At 39.5% G+C, this 17,575-nt stretch overlaps 1 protein-coding gene across 1 annotated transcript; it reads left to right on the top strand.

The window, feature by feature from the left end:
* Window positions 1–9,401: 9,401 nt before the first annotated feature.
* patl2 (PAT1 homolog 2) lies at window positions 9,402–16,819 on the top strand. Its single transcript, XM_026277526.1, has 19 exons — window positions 9,402–9,506; window positions 10,294–10,465; window positions 10,708–10,988; window positions 11,085–11,150; window positions 11,236–11,289; window positions 11,369–11,524; window positions 11,657–11,725; window positions 11,830–11,975; window positions 12,141–12,215; window positions 12,307–12,430; window positions 12,616–12,736; window positions 12,819–12,916; window positions 12,999–13,052; window positions 13,718–13,860; window positions 13,941–14,097; window positions 14,181–14,321; window positions 14,475–14,572; window positions 14,994–15,134; window positions 16,158–16,819. Exons 1-19 carry the CDS (start codon window positions 9,486–9,488, stop codon window positions 16,189–16,191), a joined length of 2,151 nt encoding a protein of 716 aa, XP_026133311.1. The 5' UTR covers window positions 9,402–9,485; the 3' UTR covers window positions 16,192–16,819.
* Window positions 16,820–17,575: the final 756 nt, after the last annotated feature.

Here is a 17,575-nt window from a genome sequence, read left to right on the forward strand (position 1 = left end):
TTTTTCTTTTTTTTGCTTTGTCATTAGGGAATGGTACGGAGTGTATTGGTGTGAATTTTCTCTGATCCTTTTTTGATATGGATGCAAAATGTGAGGGGAAAATGAAGGGGTCTAAATGCGCTCTGAAAGTTCTGCAGGCTTGCATTTGCCTCTCGAACAGCAGGTGTCACCAGCATAACAGTTGTTTTGAGTGCTTCAAAGAGTGAATCATTTTGTGAACCATTTGGTTCAATTAATAAAAAATTCAAGACCTGGTTGTATCCCTATTCCTTACCCATATGGCAATATGTTTTAGCATTTAATGTCCCTAGTTCTACCATTTGTAATCTAGTTTGACTTGTTAGAAAATTTAAATTCCAAATTCCTATTTTGAAACTCTGACTTATCAGTTATTTTGGCTAGTCATTTTGTACATTGAAGATATATCTGCAAAACAATATTTTGACTAGTCATAGGCCTACTTACATTGAAAGTATTTTAGTATCGTGGTAGTGAAGGTCCCTCTGATCCCAATACAGATTGATTTACTATAATTTACTATGATACATCTTTTTAGAAAAAAAAGTTTTTTACAAACGTATGCTACTTCTTTTGATTAAATACGTCATGATATATAGCCTAATCGTATATCAGAATCAGAATCAGAATGAGCTTTATTGCCAGGTATGTTTCCTTTAGTACATTTTTTAGGTAACTAATACTTTTGGAGTATATTAAAAGATGGATAATTGTACTTTTACTTTTACTCTAACTTAAAGTAAATTTTTAGTAAAAAACAAAAAAAAAAATATTTGCTAGCAATGAAGATCTTTATTAGATTAACACCATGTGTGCTGTCTATAATTCAACAGGTATAGATAGGCTACATTCGATTACAGTACACGATATGACATTAGTTGTTATACGTGTAACTACATTAAATACAACATTATTTTTTACATTTAATAAGCTGTCACAGAGTATGAAATAAATACCCTTCAAACCCCCGTTAGCTCTGTTCCAGGAGGAATGCCTTTGCCTAGACACAATTAATATTGATTTTACACAATATTTACACTTGCAGAAGTATACATTTACATTTTGCAGAACAGATGGAAGATGGTTCATTATGTTTAGATGTTCCGTAACCTAGCTGTCATTTGAGGAGTTTTCACTCTTCTCCGTGTGTCATGACATACATTTGTTTTTTTTATTTGCTAGCACCATCTTGTGGCAGTTTGGTGATATAACAAAGAAATTGATTATTGTAAACCATTTTCTTAGTGGTTGGTTTAGGTCATGTGACTCTTGGGTTAGAGGTTAACCAGGTATCTGTCAATGTTGCGTAGATGGAACACGCATCTAGGACAGAATAGTAAAAAGGCAACCGCTCAGTAGTTACTGAAGTTCAAGGAAAGCAAGCCTCAACTCATCTTTTTTTTTTTTTATTTTTTTTTTTATCATTCCTCGTTCATCATCACACCCTGTACTCCTAGACAGTATTAGCAATTCATGATGGCGGAGAAATCTACAGAGGCTGAGAAATCTACGGAAGCTGAGAAAGCTATGGAGGCTGGGGAAGCTACAGAGCGAAGTCAAGCATTTGAAACAAGATCTATAGCTTCTGCTTTGACTAATAGATCTAGAAGCTTATCGGCTAGCGCAGCTGCTGCCAAGGCTCGCACTAAACTGGAAGCTGCATGGACCAGGACTGAATTCCTTAAAAAATAATCAGAAATCTTGATTGAGAAAGCTCAACTGAAAGATACCGAGGCATGCTTGGAAGCGTCTCTGGCAGCTATAAAGCATGAAAGTGAGGTGGCAGCAGCCATTGCTGAGACGAAGATTTTGGAGGCAGCAGCAGATAGTGAACTTGGAGAAAGGATTTCTGATGTGAGAGAAGTTTCTGATCGCACTCGGGATTACGTCATGACTCAGTCTCAACTGAGGTTATTGTCTCCAGCTGGAGATGAGCCATGTCAACTACCTCTAAAGCCCATTGTCCATGTGTTGAGGCCTGAGACACCTCCAAGGCATCATCGCTTAGCATCTTGGGATGTCAGAGATTCTAACAATAAACCTGATACTGAGAGTATAACGCAGCATCCTCAGAAGTCAGTGCAAACAACTAGTCAAAGATACCAAATTCCACCGTTCACTTCTTCTCCATATAAGACAACACTACAACCATCGTTCAAAAACGACACTAATGTGAGTGAGGTCGCCAGGTACTTAGCACGCCGAGAGTCTCGTCCCGAGAATTATTGGGCGTGGAAGTCCTCTTTCATCAACGCAATTGAAGGTTTGCACCTGTCAGCTGCTGAGCAGTTAGACCTTCTGTCTAAATGGTTGGGAGAACAGTCTTCACAACATGTGCGAAGGATCAGAGCTGTGCACACAGGTAATCCAAACACAGGCTTGGGAAAAGAATGGGAGCGCTTGGAAGATTGCTATGGCTCTCCAGAGATTATTGAGAAATCCCTCTTTGACAGGATTGATAGCTTTCCAAAAATCAGCAACAAAGATGCGAAAAAGCTTAGAGAACTTGGAGATCTTCTACAGGAAGTGGAGTCTTCGAAACATGAAGGCTACCTACCCGGACTTACTTATCTTGACACCGCATGTGGTGTTGCTCCCATCGTAGATAAGTTACAGTCTTCAGGAGAGGTGGATGGCTAAAGGTTCTCAGTACAAATCAGCACATCAAGTCGCCTTTTCTCCATTCTCATTCTTCTGTGATTTCATCTGCAGAGAGGCTCGAACACGCAATGATCCAAGTTTTGCTCTGTCTTCAGGAATCCATAGTGTGTTGAAACCAGAGCAGCAATTCAAGAGACAAATGAAAAGCTCAGTCTATACTCACAAGACGGAAGTGTCAGCAGCGACTGAGTCAGACACACAGCTCAAACTATGAGTTGGATGATGTGTATAAGATCTGCCCAATTCATAAGAAGCCCCACCCTCTTAATCGTTGCAGAGGTTTTAGGATCAAACCTCTGGATAAGCGCAATACTTTTCTAAAGGAGAAAGGTGTTTGCTACAGGTGCTGTGCAACAACCACTCATCTGGCCAGGGACTGTAAGGCAGCTATTAAATGTAAGGAATGTGGCAGTGATGATCATATCCCAGCGCTTCATCCAGGACCACCGCCTTCAAACTTATTTGATCATGGCGGGGAGGTAGAGATAGACACGCCTCAACCTTCTATAACTTCCAAGTGTACAGAAGTCTGTGGTTACGGTGAATGTTCACGGTCATGCGCTAAGATTTGCCTGGCTAAGGTTTACCCAGAAGGCCACCCAGAAGGAGCAATCAAGCTTTATGTGATCCTGGATGACCAGAGCAATAGATCGCTCGCTAGAACCAAGTTCTTCGACTTGCTGCGTGTCAAAGGAGAGAAGTCAACATATACTCTACGTACCTGTGCAGGTGTGACAGAGACTGTGGGAAGAAGAGCTACTGGTTTCATTATAGAGTCTTTAGATGGAGTAATGAAGGTGAAATTGCTAACGTTGATTGAATGCAACAATATGCCAGACGACAGGGCCGAGATACCAACATCTGATGCAGCACGTTGGTACACTCACCTAAAGCCCATCCCTCATTGCATTCCTCCTTTGGATCCAGAAGCCCAAATTCTTCTCCTTTTGGGTCATGACATCCTTCAGGTTCATAAAGTACGGGAGCAACGCACTGGTCCTAATAACGCACCCTACGCGCAAAGACTAGACCTAGGATGGGTCGTAGTCGGAGACGTCTGCTTAGGATCTGTCCACTGGTCTGCAGCACTTAGTGCTTACCGTACCCATGTACTTGATAATGGACGTCCGTCTCTACTTCCTCCATGTCCCAACAAACTCAGCGTTAGGGAGAAGTTTGACATCAAGCCTCCGCCTGAGATGTCTCTGGCGAACCGCACCTTCATCTTTGAGGACTATGCCATATGAGATACCATCTTTGAGAGGACAAAGGAGGATAATAAAGTTGGATTGTCTATTGAAGACAGGGGTTTTTTAGACATCATGGATAAAGAGATCATGGACGAGAGCAATAGTTCGGTCTTTTCTTACAAACGTATGCTATTTCTTTTGATAAAATGCATCATGATATATAGCCTAATTGTATATCAGAATCAGAATCAGAGTGAGCTTTATTGCCAGCTATGTTTACACATATGAGGAATTTGTTTTTGTAACAGAAGCTTGTGCAGTGCAACAGAATAACAGCGACAGAACAAAAACTAAAATAAAAAATAAAAAATAGAACAAGTAAGGAATAATAATATGCAAATTGACAATTGTATGTGCAGATATATTACAATAGACAGTTTTGTATGTACAGGTATATTATGTGCAAATTTTGAAGTGCAGACTAATTATGTGTGTTAGATAAATAAGTGTATGAGTGTGTTCCACAGTTACATGATTGATGATTTTGCCATCCCTAGCTTTTGCTCACTCTGGATAAGTACAGTTCTTGAATAGAAGGGAGGGTTGTACCAATGATTTGCTCAGCAGTCCAGACTATTTTGGTAGCTGAGCTGAACCAGACAGTTACTGAAGTGCAGAGGATGGATTCAAAGATGGTGGAGTGTTTCAGCAGCTCCTGTGGCAGGTTGAACTTCCTCAGCTGCCGAGGGAAGAACAACCTCTGCTGGGCCTTTTTCACACTTCAGGTCTCACACCCACTTCAGGTCCTGAGAGATTGTGGTGCCCAGGAACCTGAATTACACCACTGCAGTCACAGTGCTGTCCATGATAGTGAGCAGGGTGAGGTTCTCCTGAAGTCCACGATCATCTCCACTGTTTGAGTGTGTTGAGCTCCAGGTTGTTGATACTGCACCAGACGGCCAGCTCTTTAACCTCCTGTCTGTAGGCAGACTCTTCACCATTCTGAATGAGGCCAATGAGTTCGGTGTCATCTGCAAACTTCAGGAGCTTGACAGAGGGGTCTTTAGATGCACAATTGGTGTAGAGGGAGAAGAGCCGTGTGGAGAGAATGCAGCCCTGAGGAGCTCCATTGATGATTATATGGGTGCTGGATGTATATTTTTATTTACGTTTCATTTACATTTAATCATTTAGCAGACTCTTTTATCCAAAGCAACTTACAAATGAGAAAAATATAAGCAATCAGACCAACAAGAGAACAACAACAGTATACAAGTTCCATGACAAGTCTCAGTTAGTCTAGTACAGAATACGTAGCCAGGTTATTGTTGTTGTTTTTTTTTTTTTTTGTTTTTTTTTATAAGAATATGATAGACAAGAAAATAAAAGGTAAGAGCTAGTATTAGTTGGTTAAGTGCTTGCGAAAAAGATGAGTCTTTAGATGTTTTTTGAAAATGAGTAAAGACTCTGCTGTTCGAATTGAGATTGGGAGGTCATTCCACCAGCTGGGCACAGTCCAGTAAAAGTTCCATGAGAGTGAATTTGAACCTTTTGGGATGGCACCACAAGGCATTGTTCACTTGCAGAGCGCAAACTTCTGAAGGGCACATAAGATTGAACTAGTGAGTTTAGGTATGTTGGTGCCGTGCCAGTGGTCGTCTTGAAGGCAAGCATCAGTACCTTGAATTTGATGCGAGCGGCTACTGGTAGCCAGTATAACATGATGAGGAGGGGAGTAACGTGAGCTTTTTTTGGCTCACTGAAGACAACCCACGCTGCTGCATTCTAGATCATTTGCAGAGGCTTGATACTACATACAGGAAGGCCCGCCAGGAGAGCATTACAATAGTCCAGTCTGGAGAGAACAAGAGCTTGGACGAGAAGTTGTGTGGCTTTCTCTGACAGGAAGGGTCTAATCTTCCTAATGTTGTATAAGGCAAATCTGCAGGACCGGGTCGTTGTAGCAATATGGACTGTGAATCTTAATTGATGATCCATCACAACTCATGGGTTTCTGGCTGTCCTGGAAAGAGTTATGGTTGACAAACCCAACTGTATAGAGAAGTTGTGATGAAACAATGAGTTCTGTCTTAGTAAGGTTGAGCTGAAGGTGATTGTCATTCATCCAGCTAGAAATGTCACTCAGAAAGGCTGAAATGCGAGCAACTACTGTCAGGTCATCTGGTTGGAATGAGAAATAGAGTTGAGTGTCATCAGCGTAGCAGTGATAAGAAAAGCCATGCTTCTGAATGCCAGAAGTGGTCCAAGTACTGAGCCTTGAGGAACCCCAGTAGCAAGTTGTTTTTGAACAGAGTAGTTGATAATGTGAGTAAGTGAAGGTATGACTGAAGAAAAAATCACTTGAAGGAGGTGAGTGGGGATTGGATCAAGCGGACAAGTAGTAGGATGATTGAACAGGATAAGCTTGGAAACATCCGTCTCTGAGAGTGGAGAGAAGGAGGAGAGAGATAGTGTGCATTAGTCGTTGTGAAGTTATCCTCAGTCTTCGGTGTGGAGTATTGGTCACTGATGGTTCTTGTCTTATTTGTGAAGAAAACTGCAAAGTCGTCAGCTGTAAGAGTCGATGGAGGAGGAGAAGAAAGAGAGGAGAGACTGATACACACTGAATGATACACTCCTCTCTGCAGCCCTGAGTTTAGAGCGATCTTCATGGAGAACATTGGACAGCCAGGGGCAGATGGAGTGGTGCGTGCTGGTCTAGACGACAGTGGGAAAAAGTTGTCCAAGCAAGAGGTTAGAGTGGAGCAAAGAGTGAGTGTCCAGAGCTGAAAACTGAGAGAGTGAAGGAAGTGAGGATGAAACCACAGACGATAGGCAAGATGGAGAGAGTGAGCGTAGGTTCCGTTGAAAGGTGACCTGCGTTGGAGTGTGTGCTGCTTCAGGAGTAAGTGCTAGGTTAGCAGTAATGAAGAAGTGGTCTGAGGTGTGCAGTAGAGCAACTAAAGGGTTGTCCACGGAGCAACAACGTGTGTAGATGAGGTCCAGTTGGTTGCCTGATTTCACACTCGCTTGAGATGAGAGTGTTGAAGTCAGCATCCTGGGGTTTATCTAGGTGGATGTTGAAGTCACCAAGCAGTACCAGAGGAGAACTATCTTCAGGAAAGTTTGATAGCAGCACATCCAACTCCTCCAAGAAGTTTCCCAATTGATCTGGGGGATGAAAAATGACCACAAAGTGGATTTTAACAGGGTGGGTTAAAGTAATTGCATGTGATTCAAATGAACCTTAAACAATAGGTGATGGTTGAAGATCAAATGTTAATTCTTTTGATATAAGGAGACCAATACCTCCACCCCTCCCAGTCATAAGAGGAGTGTGGGAACAAGTGAAATTAGTGGAGAGGGCTGCGGGAGTGGCAGTGTCTTCAGGTTTGATCTAAGTCTCAGTTAGTGTCAGTTAGTGCCATGAACCTAACTAGTTAGTCCCAGCCTCACTAGCTGCCGCCTGTCTGTCAGGAAGCTGTTGATCCACTGACAGACAGAAGTGGGCATGGAAAGCTGAGTTAGTTTGGGTAGGAGAAGGTTTGGAATGGTAGTGTAAATGTTAAAGGCTGAGCTGAAGTTCACAAACAGAATCCTCACATAAGTCCCTGGTCTGTCTAGATGTTGCAGAACATTACTCAGTCAAATGTTTACTGCATCGTCCACCGGCCTGTTTGCTGTGTAAGCAGACTGAAGAGGATCCAGTTAGGTTCCAGATATGTCCTTCAGGTGGGCCAGCACCAGTTTTTCTAATTACTTAATGATCACAGACATTAGAGCCACAGGTCTGTAGAAATTTAGTCCTGTAATTTTGGATTTCTTTGGGATGGGGATGTTGGTGGACCATTTGAAGCATGAAGGGACTTTGCACAGCTCCAGTGATCTATTGAAGATCTGTGTGAAGCTGGTCTGCACAGGATAACACAACAGGTAACACAATGTGGGCCTGGTGTTTTTTTTTTTTTTTCATTTTTCTGCTTCCAGAAGACCTAGCGCACCTTATCTTCGCTGTTCTGAATTGCAGGTGTGGGGGAGAGGTGGGTTGCAGGAGGTGTGAAAATGGTTGTGTGGAGAGGTGTTCAGGGCAGGTGTTGGGTGTTTTTTCAAACCTGCAGTAAAACTCATTCAGATCGTCTGCCAGTTGTTGATACTAGATCTAATTTCTTTCTTAACAAAGAAATTATAGCTAGCTTCAGACTACATATGACAATTAATGAGGTTATACAACACTTACTATAAATCACTATCAATCACCACTGAGTGTTTGTAGTAATACTTCTGACTGCGAAACCATTGTGGATTTTGGTCATATTTTAGCTAGACCTATGCAATTACAAATTCTGTGGGGTGTGAAGGGAAAATAATGTAACTAGTGTAACTAATTACTGTTGCTAGAAAGTAATAAGTAAAGTAATAATATAACATTTGAAAGGAGTAGAACAATAATAAATTACATATTTTAGTAATTAGTCCAGCAGTGTTTATGATATCTACAAATGAGTTGTGTTGAATTAATCTTTCTTTTGATCTAATCAGTCAAAAGGGTTTGCATGGGGTTCTAAATGGTGCGATTTGGTTCATTCGAACAGTTCACTCGTATATTGCAAAGTTTGCTGTGGAGTATTTTATAACACATAAAACAAAAAATAGTGCTAGATGGTGTGGATATTTACATATAATCTGTTGAAGAAAACAAAACTCTCAAATGTCTTTTATCATTTGTCAAGGACTAAGCAGCTCTTTATTGTGTGAACATCATGTAACCCGGTAAACATGAAGTTTCACACAGAAATCAGTGTGGTTTCTTAGTGCACTTCTTCGACACCTTTTATAGCAATCAGTCTGCTCTTACAATCTATTTATGGTAGTGATTATTCTGACATTCACATGTGCTGCTGCTGATGAAGCTTTTAGCATTTATTTAAAATGCATCCGATCACTCAATAATCAATAATCAATAATCTAAAAAACAATGTGAATGAACACCACAACAGCTTAAGCAGCAAACTTTGAAAACCACAAAATGTATAACACTGCCAGAACGTTTGGCCATGACTGTATATCTCTTCAAATAGCTAATGGGAGGCCATATCTGTCTATTAAGGAAGACATGTCCCATAATGCAGTGTTGCCAAAATTTTATTTATTTATTTATTTATTTTATTCAAGACAAAGCAACCATGATCTAAAAAAAAAATCCAAACTAGGTCAGTAAAATATGCCAAAAATAAGCGAACACTTTTTGGATGGTGGGGCATATTCACAGAATGCAAGCCTGCATAGGGTACGCCTTTAAAAGTGATTTTGTTCCGCCAAACTTATTGAACTTATTCTGTAAAGCATTATACTCCCATTCACAAACTATCCCTTGTTATTCAAAGGCCAAAATGACCATACACAATTGTATTTTTGGAAATAAGGCAAAAATAAGCGGACTTGGCAACTATCTATGGTAGTAACGCCCATGCGTAAAGCACCACCTCCAAACACGCAGGTGTGTTCATTTCCAAACACTGATAAGCACGTGGAACAGAACAGGTAGTTGTAGACGTTCAGCGAGTGTGGAAGCTTAACGAAATATTTCCCTAAATACTGAAATATTGACTTAGTCAAATGGATGATTCGGAACATCCCGTAAGTACATGAAGCAATAACACTGTGAGTGGGTATTTTTGGCAAGGGAAGCCAATGCCAATCTAAGTTAGCGTTGGCTAATGCATTTACTAACAATAACAAAAGATCTGTTAACTAAACTATCTGTTATAGTATTAATCTTTGTTATCGTTCGTTGATATAGTTCATGTTTGCTCACATACAACATTAACACATACAACTAATGACGTGTTAAAGTTGACTAACTTGTTGATTTTTAAATTAACTAGGTTTAATACATTCTTCAGAAGTGTAGTTTAACAAATTTTGTTAACTTTATACTTAAGTGTAAAGAATTTTTATTTTATTTTTTTGTATGGAGAAAACGTCTAAGAAATAATACTGGTAGGCTATTGGTTTTCAGCTTTATAGCTGACAAAAATGAGGTGTTCAGGTGAAGTTTTAGGTAAAATGTATGCGTTTATAAGGGGGGGGAAATTTGTATATGAATGGTTACAAGTTGTTTTTATCCTTTGTTATCATTATAATTGTAATCTGTAGCTTTTGTGCAGTTTACTTGCGTTCTTTTTGTACTTAAATTTATTTCTACATTACAAAATTCATTAAGTACTACAAGATTATATACACCGTTAGTACATGGGTGTAAAAAGAGAAATGTGGATTATTTTAATACGGATTCATTTGTATTTTATACTGTTTAATATGTATCTATAGCTGTTTCTGGAGAATAGCAGGTAATTCTGTTAACACTGACTTGGATATTGTTAGTAATGTTTGTTATACATTTGATTTTGCTCCGTGTTATTAGGAGAAAACCGGGGAACCTGTTCCTGATGCCAGCTGGCCAGAGAATGGGGATCAGTGGAGTGACAAAGGAGAAGAGGAGGAAGAGGAGGAGGATGATGAATGTGGACTACTGCAGGAAATGGCCGAAGAGGATGAGGAGATTGACCTCTACAATGAGGAGACATTTGGCTTAGGTATTATATTATAAAAATTCATGAGATTACTGGAATTGGCTGTCATGCACAAACTTTGACTGGATTGGAATCCAATAAATAATACTTTTAAAATTGAGCTAAATGGCTGAAGTGGAAGGTTTTCTGTGCATTTTTTTTTTTTTTTTTTGCATGTGGTGTTAGATGGATTTTAATCCTTGAAGCATTTTCACTGCAGTGTTTAACTATGTACTCCTTATGTAAAAAATTAAAATTGAACCCAGATGAAGCCACAAGTGGTGATAATCCAGCTGCGGACCCTATGGATCTCCTGCTGCTGTGTAGTGACAACTCCCCAACACCAGAGTCTTCACCACCTCCTCCTCCATCACCTCCACCGCCCATATCACCTTCCCCTCACAGTTCCCGTTCACCCTTCAGACCAGGTTATCGCGTTTGGCCCCACACTCCAACAGGCCGGTCTCAGAGAGGGAGAGTAGGTCGAGGGCAGCTGTTTGATGACCCAGCTGTGGTGAAGACTGTGGAAGGTCGTCCAAGTCTAAAGGTTTTCGTGCCTGATGTTTATTTCAGAAATGTTGGTGGGAAATTAAATTCCTTAATAACCAGCATTTTTTTTTTCCACTGGATTTGTTTTTTCTAGAGTCTTGATAGTGCCATTGTGGATTGCAGTCTCAGCTCCTACTGGGAGGACCTCAATTCAAACACTGTGTGTAATCTTCAGTATTTAGCAGTATTTGGCTTTTTTTGGTTTGACCTGTGATTTGTAATGTTTGCCACTGTCTTTCTCGCAGTGGATGATCGCATCTCAAAAATCCAGTAAGCCACCTGCCGCATCTATCCTTCAGGTGCTCAAGCAAATCTCAGATGTGTATCTTGTAGGTATGCAATACAGCGGTTGATCACCTTGCTATTTTTACCAATAAGGACCAGGCAATCGTGGGAGTCATTGATAGATCAAGACATGGCAGGGTTCCACCTGTGTCTCCAAACTTTCTTTCTCCTATGAGACCATTTTCCACTAGCCGAGGCAGGAGAGGACCTCCTTTTGTTGGGTCCTTCAACCAGAGATGTCATTATGAGGTAGTGGGTTTCTTATACATGGAGACTGTTAAGATTTTACATTCTGTAAATGTGGTGTTGGTCTATGCAAAGCTAGCTGTGACAACACTTGAGTATTAAATTTATCCATTCTTTCTTGATCGTGCACAAAAGAATCCCATGGTTCCTTGCTCTCCCTTTCGTCCCCAAAGACTCTTTTCACCCCAGCAACAATACAACCAGGTGACCACCGTTGTTCATACTACAACTGCTAATTTGGAAGGTTCTGTTTCTTAATAAAGCCTTTTTGATCCAGTGGCTTATGTTTGTTTTTGTTACTTTTCCAGCCTGGAGGTTTTCTTTCACCTTCCCGTCCTCCTCTCTCTACACCAATGTCCCACACACCCAAACTCGTGCATCTGCAGTTTGGGACTGACTCCCCTAGGCCTGCTCCATTCTATAGCCCATCTGCCAACATCATGCAGGGCTTCAGGTTAGTGATCTACTTAAAGGAATACGATTTAATATGCATGCTTCTCTTATACTGTAACAAACACTTCTATGAAATGGGAGTTTTTTTTTTTTTCTCAATTTTTGTAAAATAGACTTTACACGTTACTGTATAGTCACACTATTGGTTTTCTTTGTCAACTTTTAGAGCACCAGGTCCTGTTGTCCAGTTCCATCCCCAGCATAAGCGGCTTTTGAGTCAACGACAGCAAAGACCTCACAAGTGAGGGCAAGGAGCATTGCTTTTCTTTTCTTTTTCTTCCATTTGGAAACCTAAGTTTTATTTATCTGAATTCAGATGATGTAATTCACAGAAAGCAAGTAGGCTGGGACCCATATTCCCAAATCATGAGTGATAAAGAGAAGGAATGGATAATCAGGTTGCAGATGATTCAGCTACAGAGTGAAAATCCACATCTGGATGACTACTATTACCAGGTCTGTATCAGTCCTGAACTGCTTGGCCATCCTTGGCAAGGTTTAACTGCTTTTTCACAACATGATCCCTGTGGCTGTGTTTGCTTTACATTAAATTGTTTAAGTGCAATTTGATTTTACAACCGTTTGAAAGCGAAGACGAGGAGAAACTGTTGGATATCAAGCATAGTTGTTCATCTCTGCAGGAGTATTATCAGAGGATGGAAGCCAAACTTGCTGAAGAGGAGTTTTTGGGTGACCGGTTAAAGAAGGAGCCCCCTAAACTCACAACCCCTTATGTTACCAAAGCACTCTCGTATATCCCAGGTGAGGTGCTTTGAGCTAATTTAATACACATTTTATAAATTTCCAGTATTAATAGTTTGCAATAATTCTTGAATTACTTCAGTTGTCCACATTGAAGGTTCGCTTGGGCAGGTTGCAGTGTCTACATGTTTCTCTCCTAGACGAGCAATTGATGCTGTTCATGCAAACACATCTGATGAGGTGAGACTTTATTGCTTTAACTGAGGGTGCAATAATAATTTGTAAAATTTTGGACTTAAAACTTTTTTTTTTTTTGTGGCAGGAGCACAAAGACACTAGGCAGCAAAGGTTGGAGGTGTTGAGCACTATCGAGAAGGTAGGGTAAACCCCTGGAAATGCTTTAGCACTATGGGGCTGCAACAAAAATTTTACTACTCCATGAATGCTGACTTGAATTGGAGTGAAGTATTCAGAATAGCAGCATATGTTTCTGCAAACTCAATGTTGCTTTACAATGTATCAAGTAAACACGACAGCAGGCTGAGAATCAGCACCGATACACAGAGCATAGACTAAATGCATCATGTGAAACAAATTATAGTTGGGGATCAGAGAAACAAGAAAAAGATGGGTTAATGTGGGATTTTAAGTTGTAATGATGCATTTAGTCATTTAGCAGATGCTTTTATCCAAAGCGACTTACAAATGAGGACAATGGAATCAATTAAAAACAACAAAATGGAAATATACACAGATGGATATATGAATGTATAGATAATTATGAATGAGAGAATTCCATACAAAAGTGTCTGTGTAATGAGTTCTTGTATTGAAGCCTGGTTGAAGTCCCGTGCCTTTGGCAGTTTGATAAATGCTCTGAACCATTGATTTAAAAACCAATTAATTAGCAGTACTTTGAAAGTGCCCATCACTGCGGTGTCTTTCATATTAACACCGTATAAAGAACCCAACAATAAGGTAACTTGTAAGATTTGGTTTGAGTCATGTGTGTTTTAGTTCAACCTTTTTGCTTTCTCACAGTTGTACATAGTTTTGTTAGAAGTGGAAGAGGCAAACAAGATGAAGACAACAGTGTCTGACAAAGATGAGGAAAAGCAGTTGATGCAGAACATTAAGAGGAAGGTGGATCAGCTTTACAATGAGCTGCGGTGCACTAATCTATTGTAAGAAACCTCAAATTTTCTTTTGTGAGTGTATGGTAAGATTCTGATCTCGTTTACACCTATGGTGTACCATATAATAGGGACTCTGGAGAGGAATTTCTTTCCTGTCTAGTAGTATCAAAAGGAAAGAGGATGCTGGCCAGACTCCTCCCCTTCCTGTCAAATGATGCATCACTGCATATCCTGAACGTGGTGACCAAAAACCTCCCAGTATTGATGAGCAAAGATACAGATGAGGTCTGTAACCTGTAATGTTGTTTTTTTTTTTTTTTTATCAGTCTGTATCTTGAATATGTGATCAAGCTGTAACCTCTCCATAGGCTCTGCCTGTTCTGTATCCATCTCTCCGTACTGTGGTTGATCGACTTGCATTCAGTCAGCTAATCAGAATTCTCAAAGAGTTCACAGCAACAATGCCTGACTCGAAAGACACACGGTTAACATTGGCCTGCCAAAACAAGGTCAGGTTTTATGCAGTTGTTTTTAAATTACACTTGCCATTTTTCATGAAGTTTTCTGACCACAGTAAGATGACATTTGGATGTTTGACAGCTTTACACTTTCTCTGGGTTGCCTAGTGGTATTGCTGTCTTAAATGAACTCTTTGTTTGCAGTTTGGTCTGTCGCTGCTGTATGCTTTGCTCTCTCAAGGAGAAAGGCTTTTATCGTCTGACCTTCCTATGGAGCCCAGCATTGGAGATTTTGAGACCTGGTATTGTTTGTGCTCTTACCCCTCAAATTGCTCGCTTTCTGTGAAAGTTACTCGGCAGAATGTTCATACTTTTTAAATGTTTTTCCATACAATAAAGTTTACTTTAACAAGAGGCTGCCAAGCTCAAGCAATGACAAAGTATTATATTGAACACCGTTGAAAGTCTCTAAAAATATGGTAACTTTGTGAGAAGGCATACTGGGTAACTAAAAATCTAGAATTCTGTACCTACTGAATCATTTATGGTTTTATGACAATCGGTGACATTTAATATTTCTTTTTGCAGTGTCTGTTTTCAAATATATTTTTAATGTTGAGTTTAAAATCTACACGTGTTCAGTGAATGGCAACAAATGTGTTCCTTTTGTTTTTAATTTAATGGTATTTTAAAATGTCAACCATTTTTATGGCACCCATTTAGGACGGACACTGTATTCCATGTGGCCAGGCAGCTATCCCAGACGACACTTGTTGAGCCACTACTTCTGCCCTCCAACCTGCTAACACTGTTCTGTCGATATCTGGACAAGCGAACAGTACACCAACTAAAGAACAACATGGAGTGAGTCCAAATGCTGCTTTCTGTACTTTACACTTGGCATTTCTCTTAGGACAGGGGTGTCCAAACATGTTAATGTGGAGGGCCATTGTCCTGCAAAGTTAAGCTCCAACCCCAATCAAACATGACATAAGCCTTCCAGGAACACATTTGGGCACCCCTGGCTTAGTACATTTCCAAACCTGTAAACAAATGTTTTTTTTCTTCTCTTCCCCATTCCATCCTCTTCCTAAAACCATCCTCTCATTGGTCAGAGTGCACCTGTTTCTGTATTGGGTGTATACGTGGAAATGACAACGGTGGCGTTTTCAAAAACTTGTACTTTAAAACCCGTTCTCAAATTGCGTTTTCAGTCCCCAAAATGCCACTGTCATCTAAACGGCCCCTTAGATTACAAGATTATTAGAATTCTGAAAAATCTTAGTTTATCCAGATTATATTTTATTTGAATGCATAGCCTGTATTGGGCATACACATGGCCCAGATTGAGAGCACCGGGAGAATGTATTTGTATGAATAGAGTTTAAATGGTTTTGGCCCTTCAGGAAAAAAAGAAAAAAAAAAACTACTACATTTGCCATGTCATTCTGACTGACCGCTCTATAAAATGAGACTAAAGATGAATCAAAAACTCTAAATATAAAGCCAGCACTGGAAAAAAGGGGTATGAATTATTTACCGTTGTAATATGGTCCTCATACTTATTTACATCTGGTTTAATGGCAGTCATGTTTGTAATGGTTCTCATTTCCCCCCCCCTAAAACTTTAAAGAAACTTTAATGTACCTTTTTAGGAATAACTGCACAGAAAATACTAAAACTACAGTCAAATCTGCTAAAAGATTACATTTTATCAAGGTATAAAGATTGAGGATTAAATGCTTGTACCATATTTTTCGTAATATTTTCCAAGTTTAGATTTGATTCAGTCTCTTCCTACACATGGGTTAATTGTCTCTTAATGAAAAGACACTTGAACCTCTATTGTCAGATTTCTTTTAAAGTGGTTTTGTTCTTCTGTTGCAGATCAGCTACAGGATATCTGGCTGTAGCATCATAAATGAGCACTAACCCCATGACCTCTCTCTACACTGACCTGAAACGTAGGATGATGCTAAGCCTAAATTAAACTTGATTTTGAACGACCACGTTCATCCAAAAATGTATATTTTCTATAACCCTAAATATATTTTCTCCCTTTTTTTGTTCTTCGCCTTATTCTCAATCTTTGTCTTAACAAGGTCAGATTTGCATACGAATGGGCAATTAGCACTTTCTTGACATGTGGCTGATATTCAGTCATTTAATAATGACCATATAAAGCCTTGTATGAAGTGCGTCGCAGATATAGCTGATCATTTTGGATTTGTGGTCTGCAGGTCTTCAGAGTGAGCTGTTGGGGTTGATCTAAATGTACAGTTGCACTAAAGGTGTTTGGTTTAATTTGTGACTTATAAAAACATGGTTTGTTAAGAATCCAACTATGTCTTTCAAAGAAAGGTTTTGGGTGTTTATTTGGAGAACTGTTAATTTCAAAAGTATGTATGTTTGTGAAATGTTTTTGAGGTATGGTTTCATTTTTATTTCTCTAATTGTTCGATCAGTGTCATATCTAATATGTACTTTTCACTGTTGCAGAGCACATGCAAATTAAAAAAAACAATAAAAATAAAAATTTGTAAAATGAACTGACTCATTGTATATTGGTTGAATCCGAGATGTAAATCCCAGTTTGTTTTTAGACCTTTTGATTTGTGCTATTCATAATATAGCATGGCCTTGAGTGCTATTTTAAGGCAAATCACTTTGGGCACATTTTTATTAACTATGCAAATTTGTGAATACCACAATGGTGTTCTACGCTTTACCGCGGTCTATTTACATCATTGTCTCTGAGTTTTTGTAAATTGCAGTAATACTTTTGAGTTGTGGAGTGCTCTAAACAACTAGTTTTCACTTTTCTAATGCTCTATAAAAAGTGTTCCATTTAACTTCTCTCTTCACATCCCTAAACAGCTCTCTACATAAAGTGTAGCTTATGTACAGACAAAGGGTATGGGGTGTCTGTGCCCTGCTTCACTTTGTATTAATGTGAACATTTTAATATTACTTTATTTGTCATAGGCTGTAATGTAAAGCTTATTTGTAACTTGAAACTTTAACCATCTGTTTGCTTGTTTTTACTAAAGCCATGAAGTGGTCATCCTATGGTTTCAGATCAGTCACTTTCTAACTAACAGAAGTCTTTTGTGTGTTTTTGTTTGTTTTGGGGTGGGTAAGGATGATGTAATTTGACATATCAGTGTATGTGTATCGGAAAAGAGTAGGCTCTGGGGTTAAAGGTCAAGCTTTCAACTCTCCTTCACCTCTTGATATGAGGATTTTGGCCCTGTGTGTGGAATGTCAGCCTGAAGTGAGAGACTGAGGCTTTTTTTTTTTTTTTT

This window comes from Carassius auratus, chromosome 12 (assembly GCF_003368295.1).
Source record: "Carassius auratus strain Wakin chromosome 12, ASM336829v1, whole genome shotgun sequence".
Classification (NCBI taxonomy): domain Eukaryota; kingdom Metazoa; phylum Chordata; class Actinopteri; order Cypriniformes; family Cyprinidae; genus Carassius; species Carassius auratus.

What these genes read in the sequence shown, in the direction of transcription:
- patl2 (XM_026277526.1), top strand. Translation starts at nt 9,486, where the DNA reads ATGGATGATTCGGAACATCCC. An exon ending in CTGCCGCATCTATCCTTCAG is followed by an intron (nt 11,290 to 11,368) that starts GTGCTCAAGCAA and finishes TTTACCAATAAG; the next exon opens with GACCAGGCAATCGTGGGAGT. An exon ending in ATGCAAACACATCTGATGAG is followed by an intron (nt 12,917 to 12,998) that starts GTGAGACTTTAT and finishes TTTTTGTGGCAG; the next exon opens with GAGCACAAAGACACTAGGCA.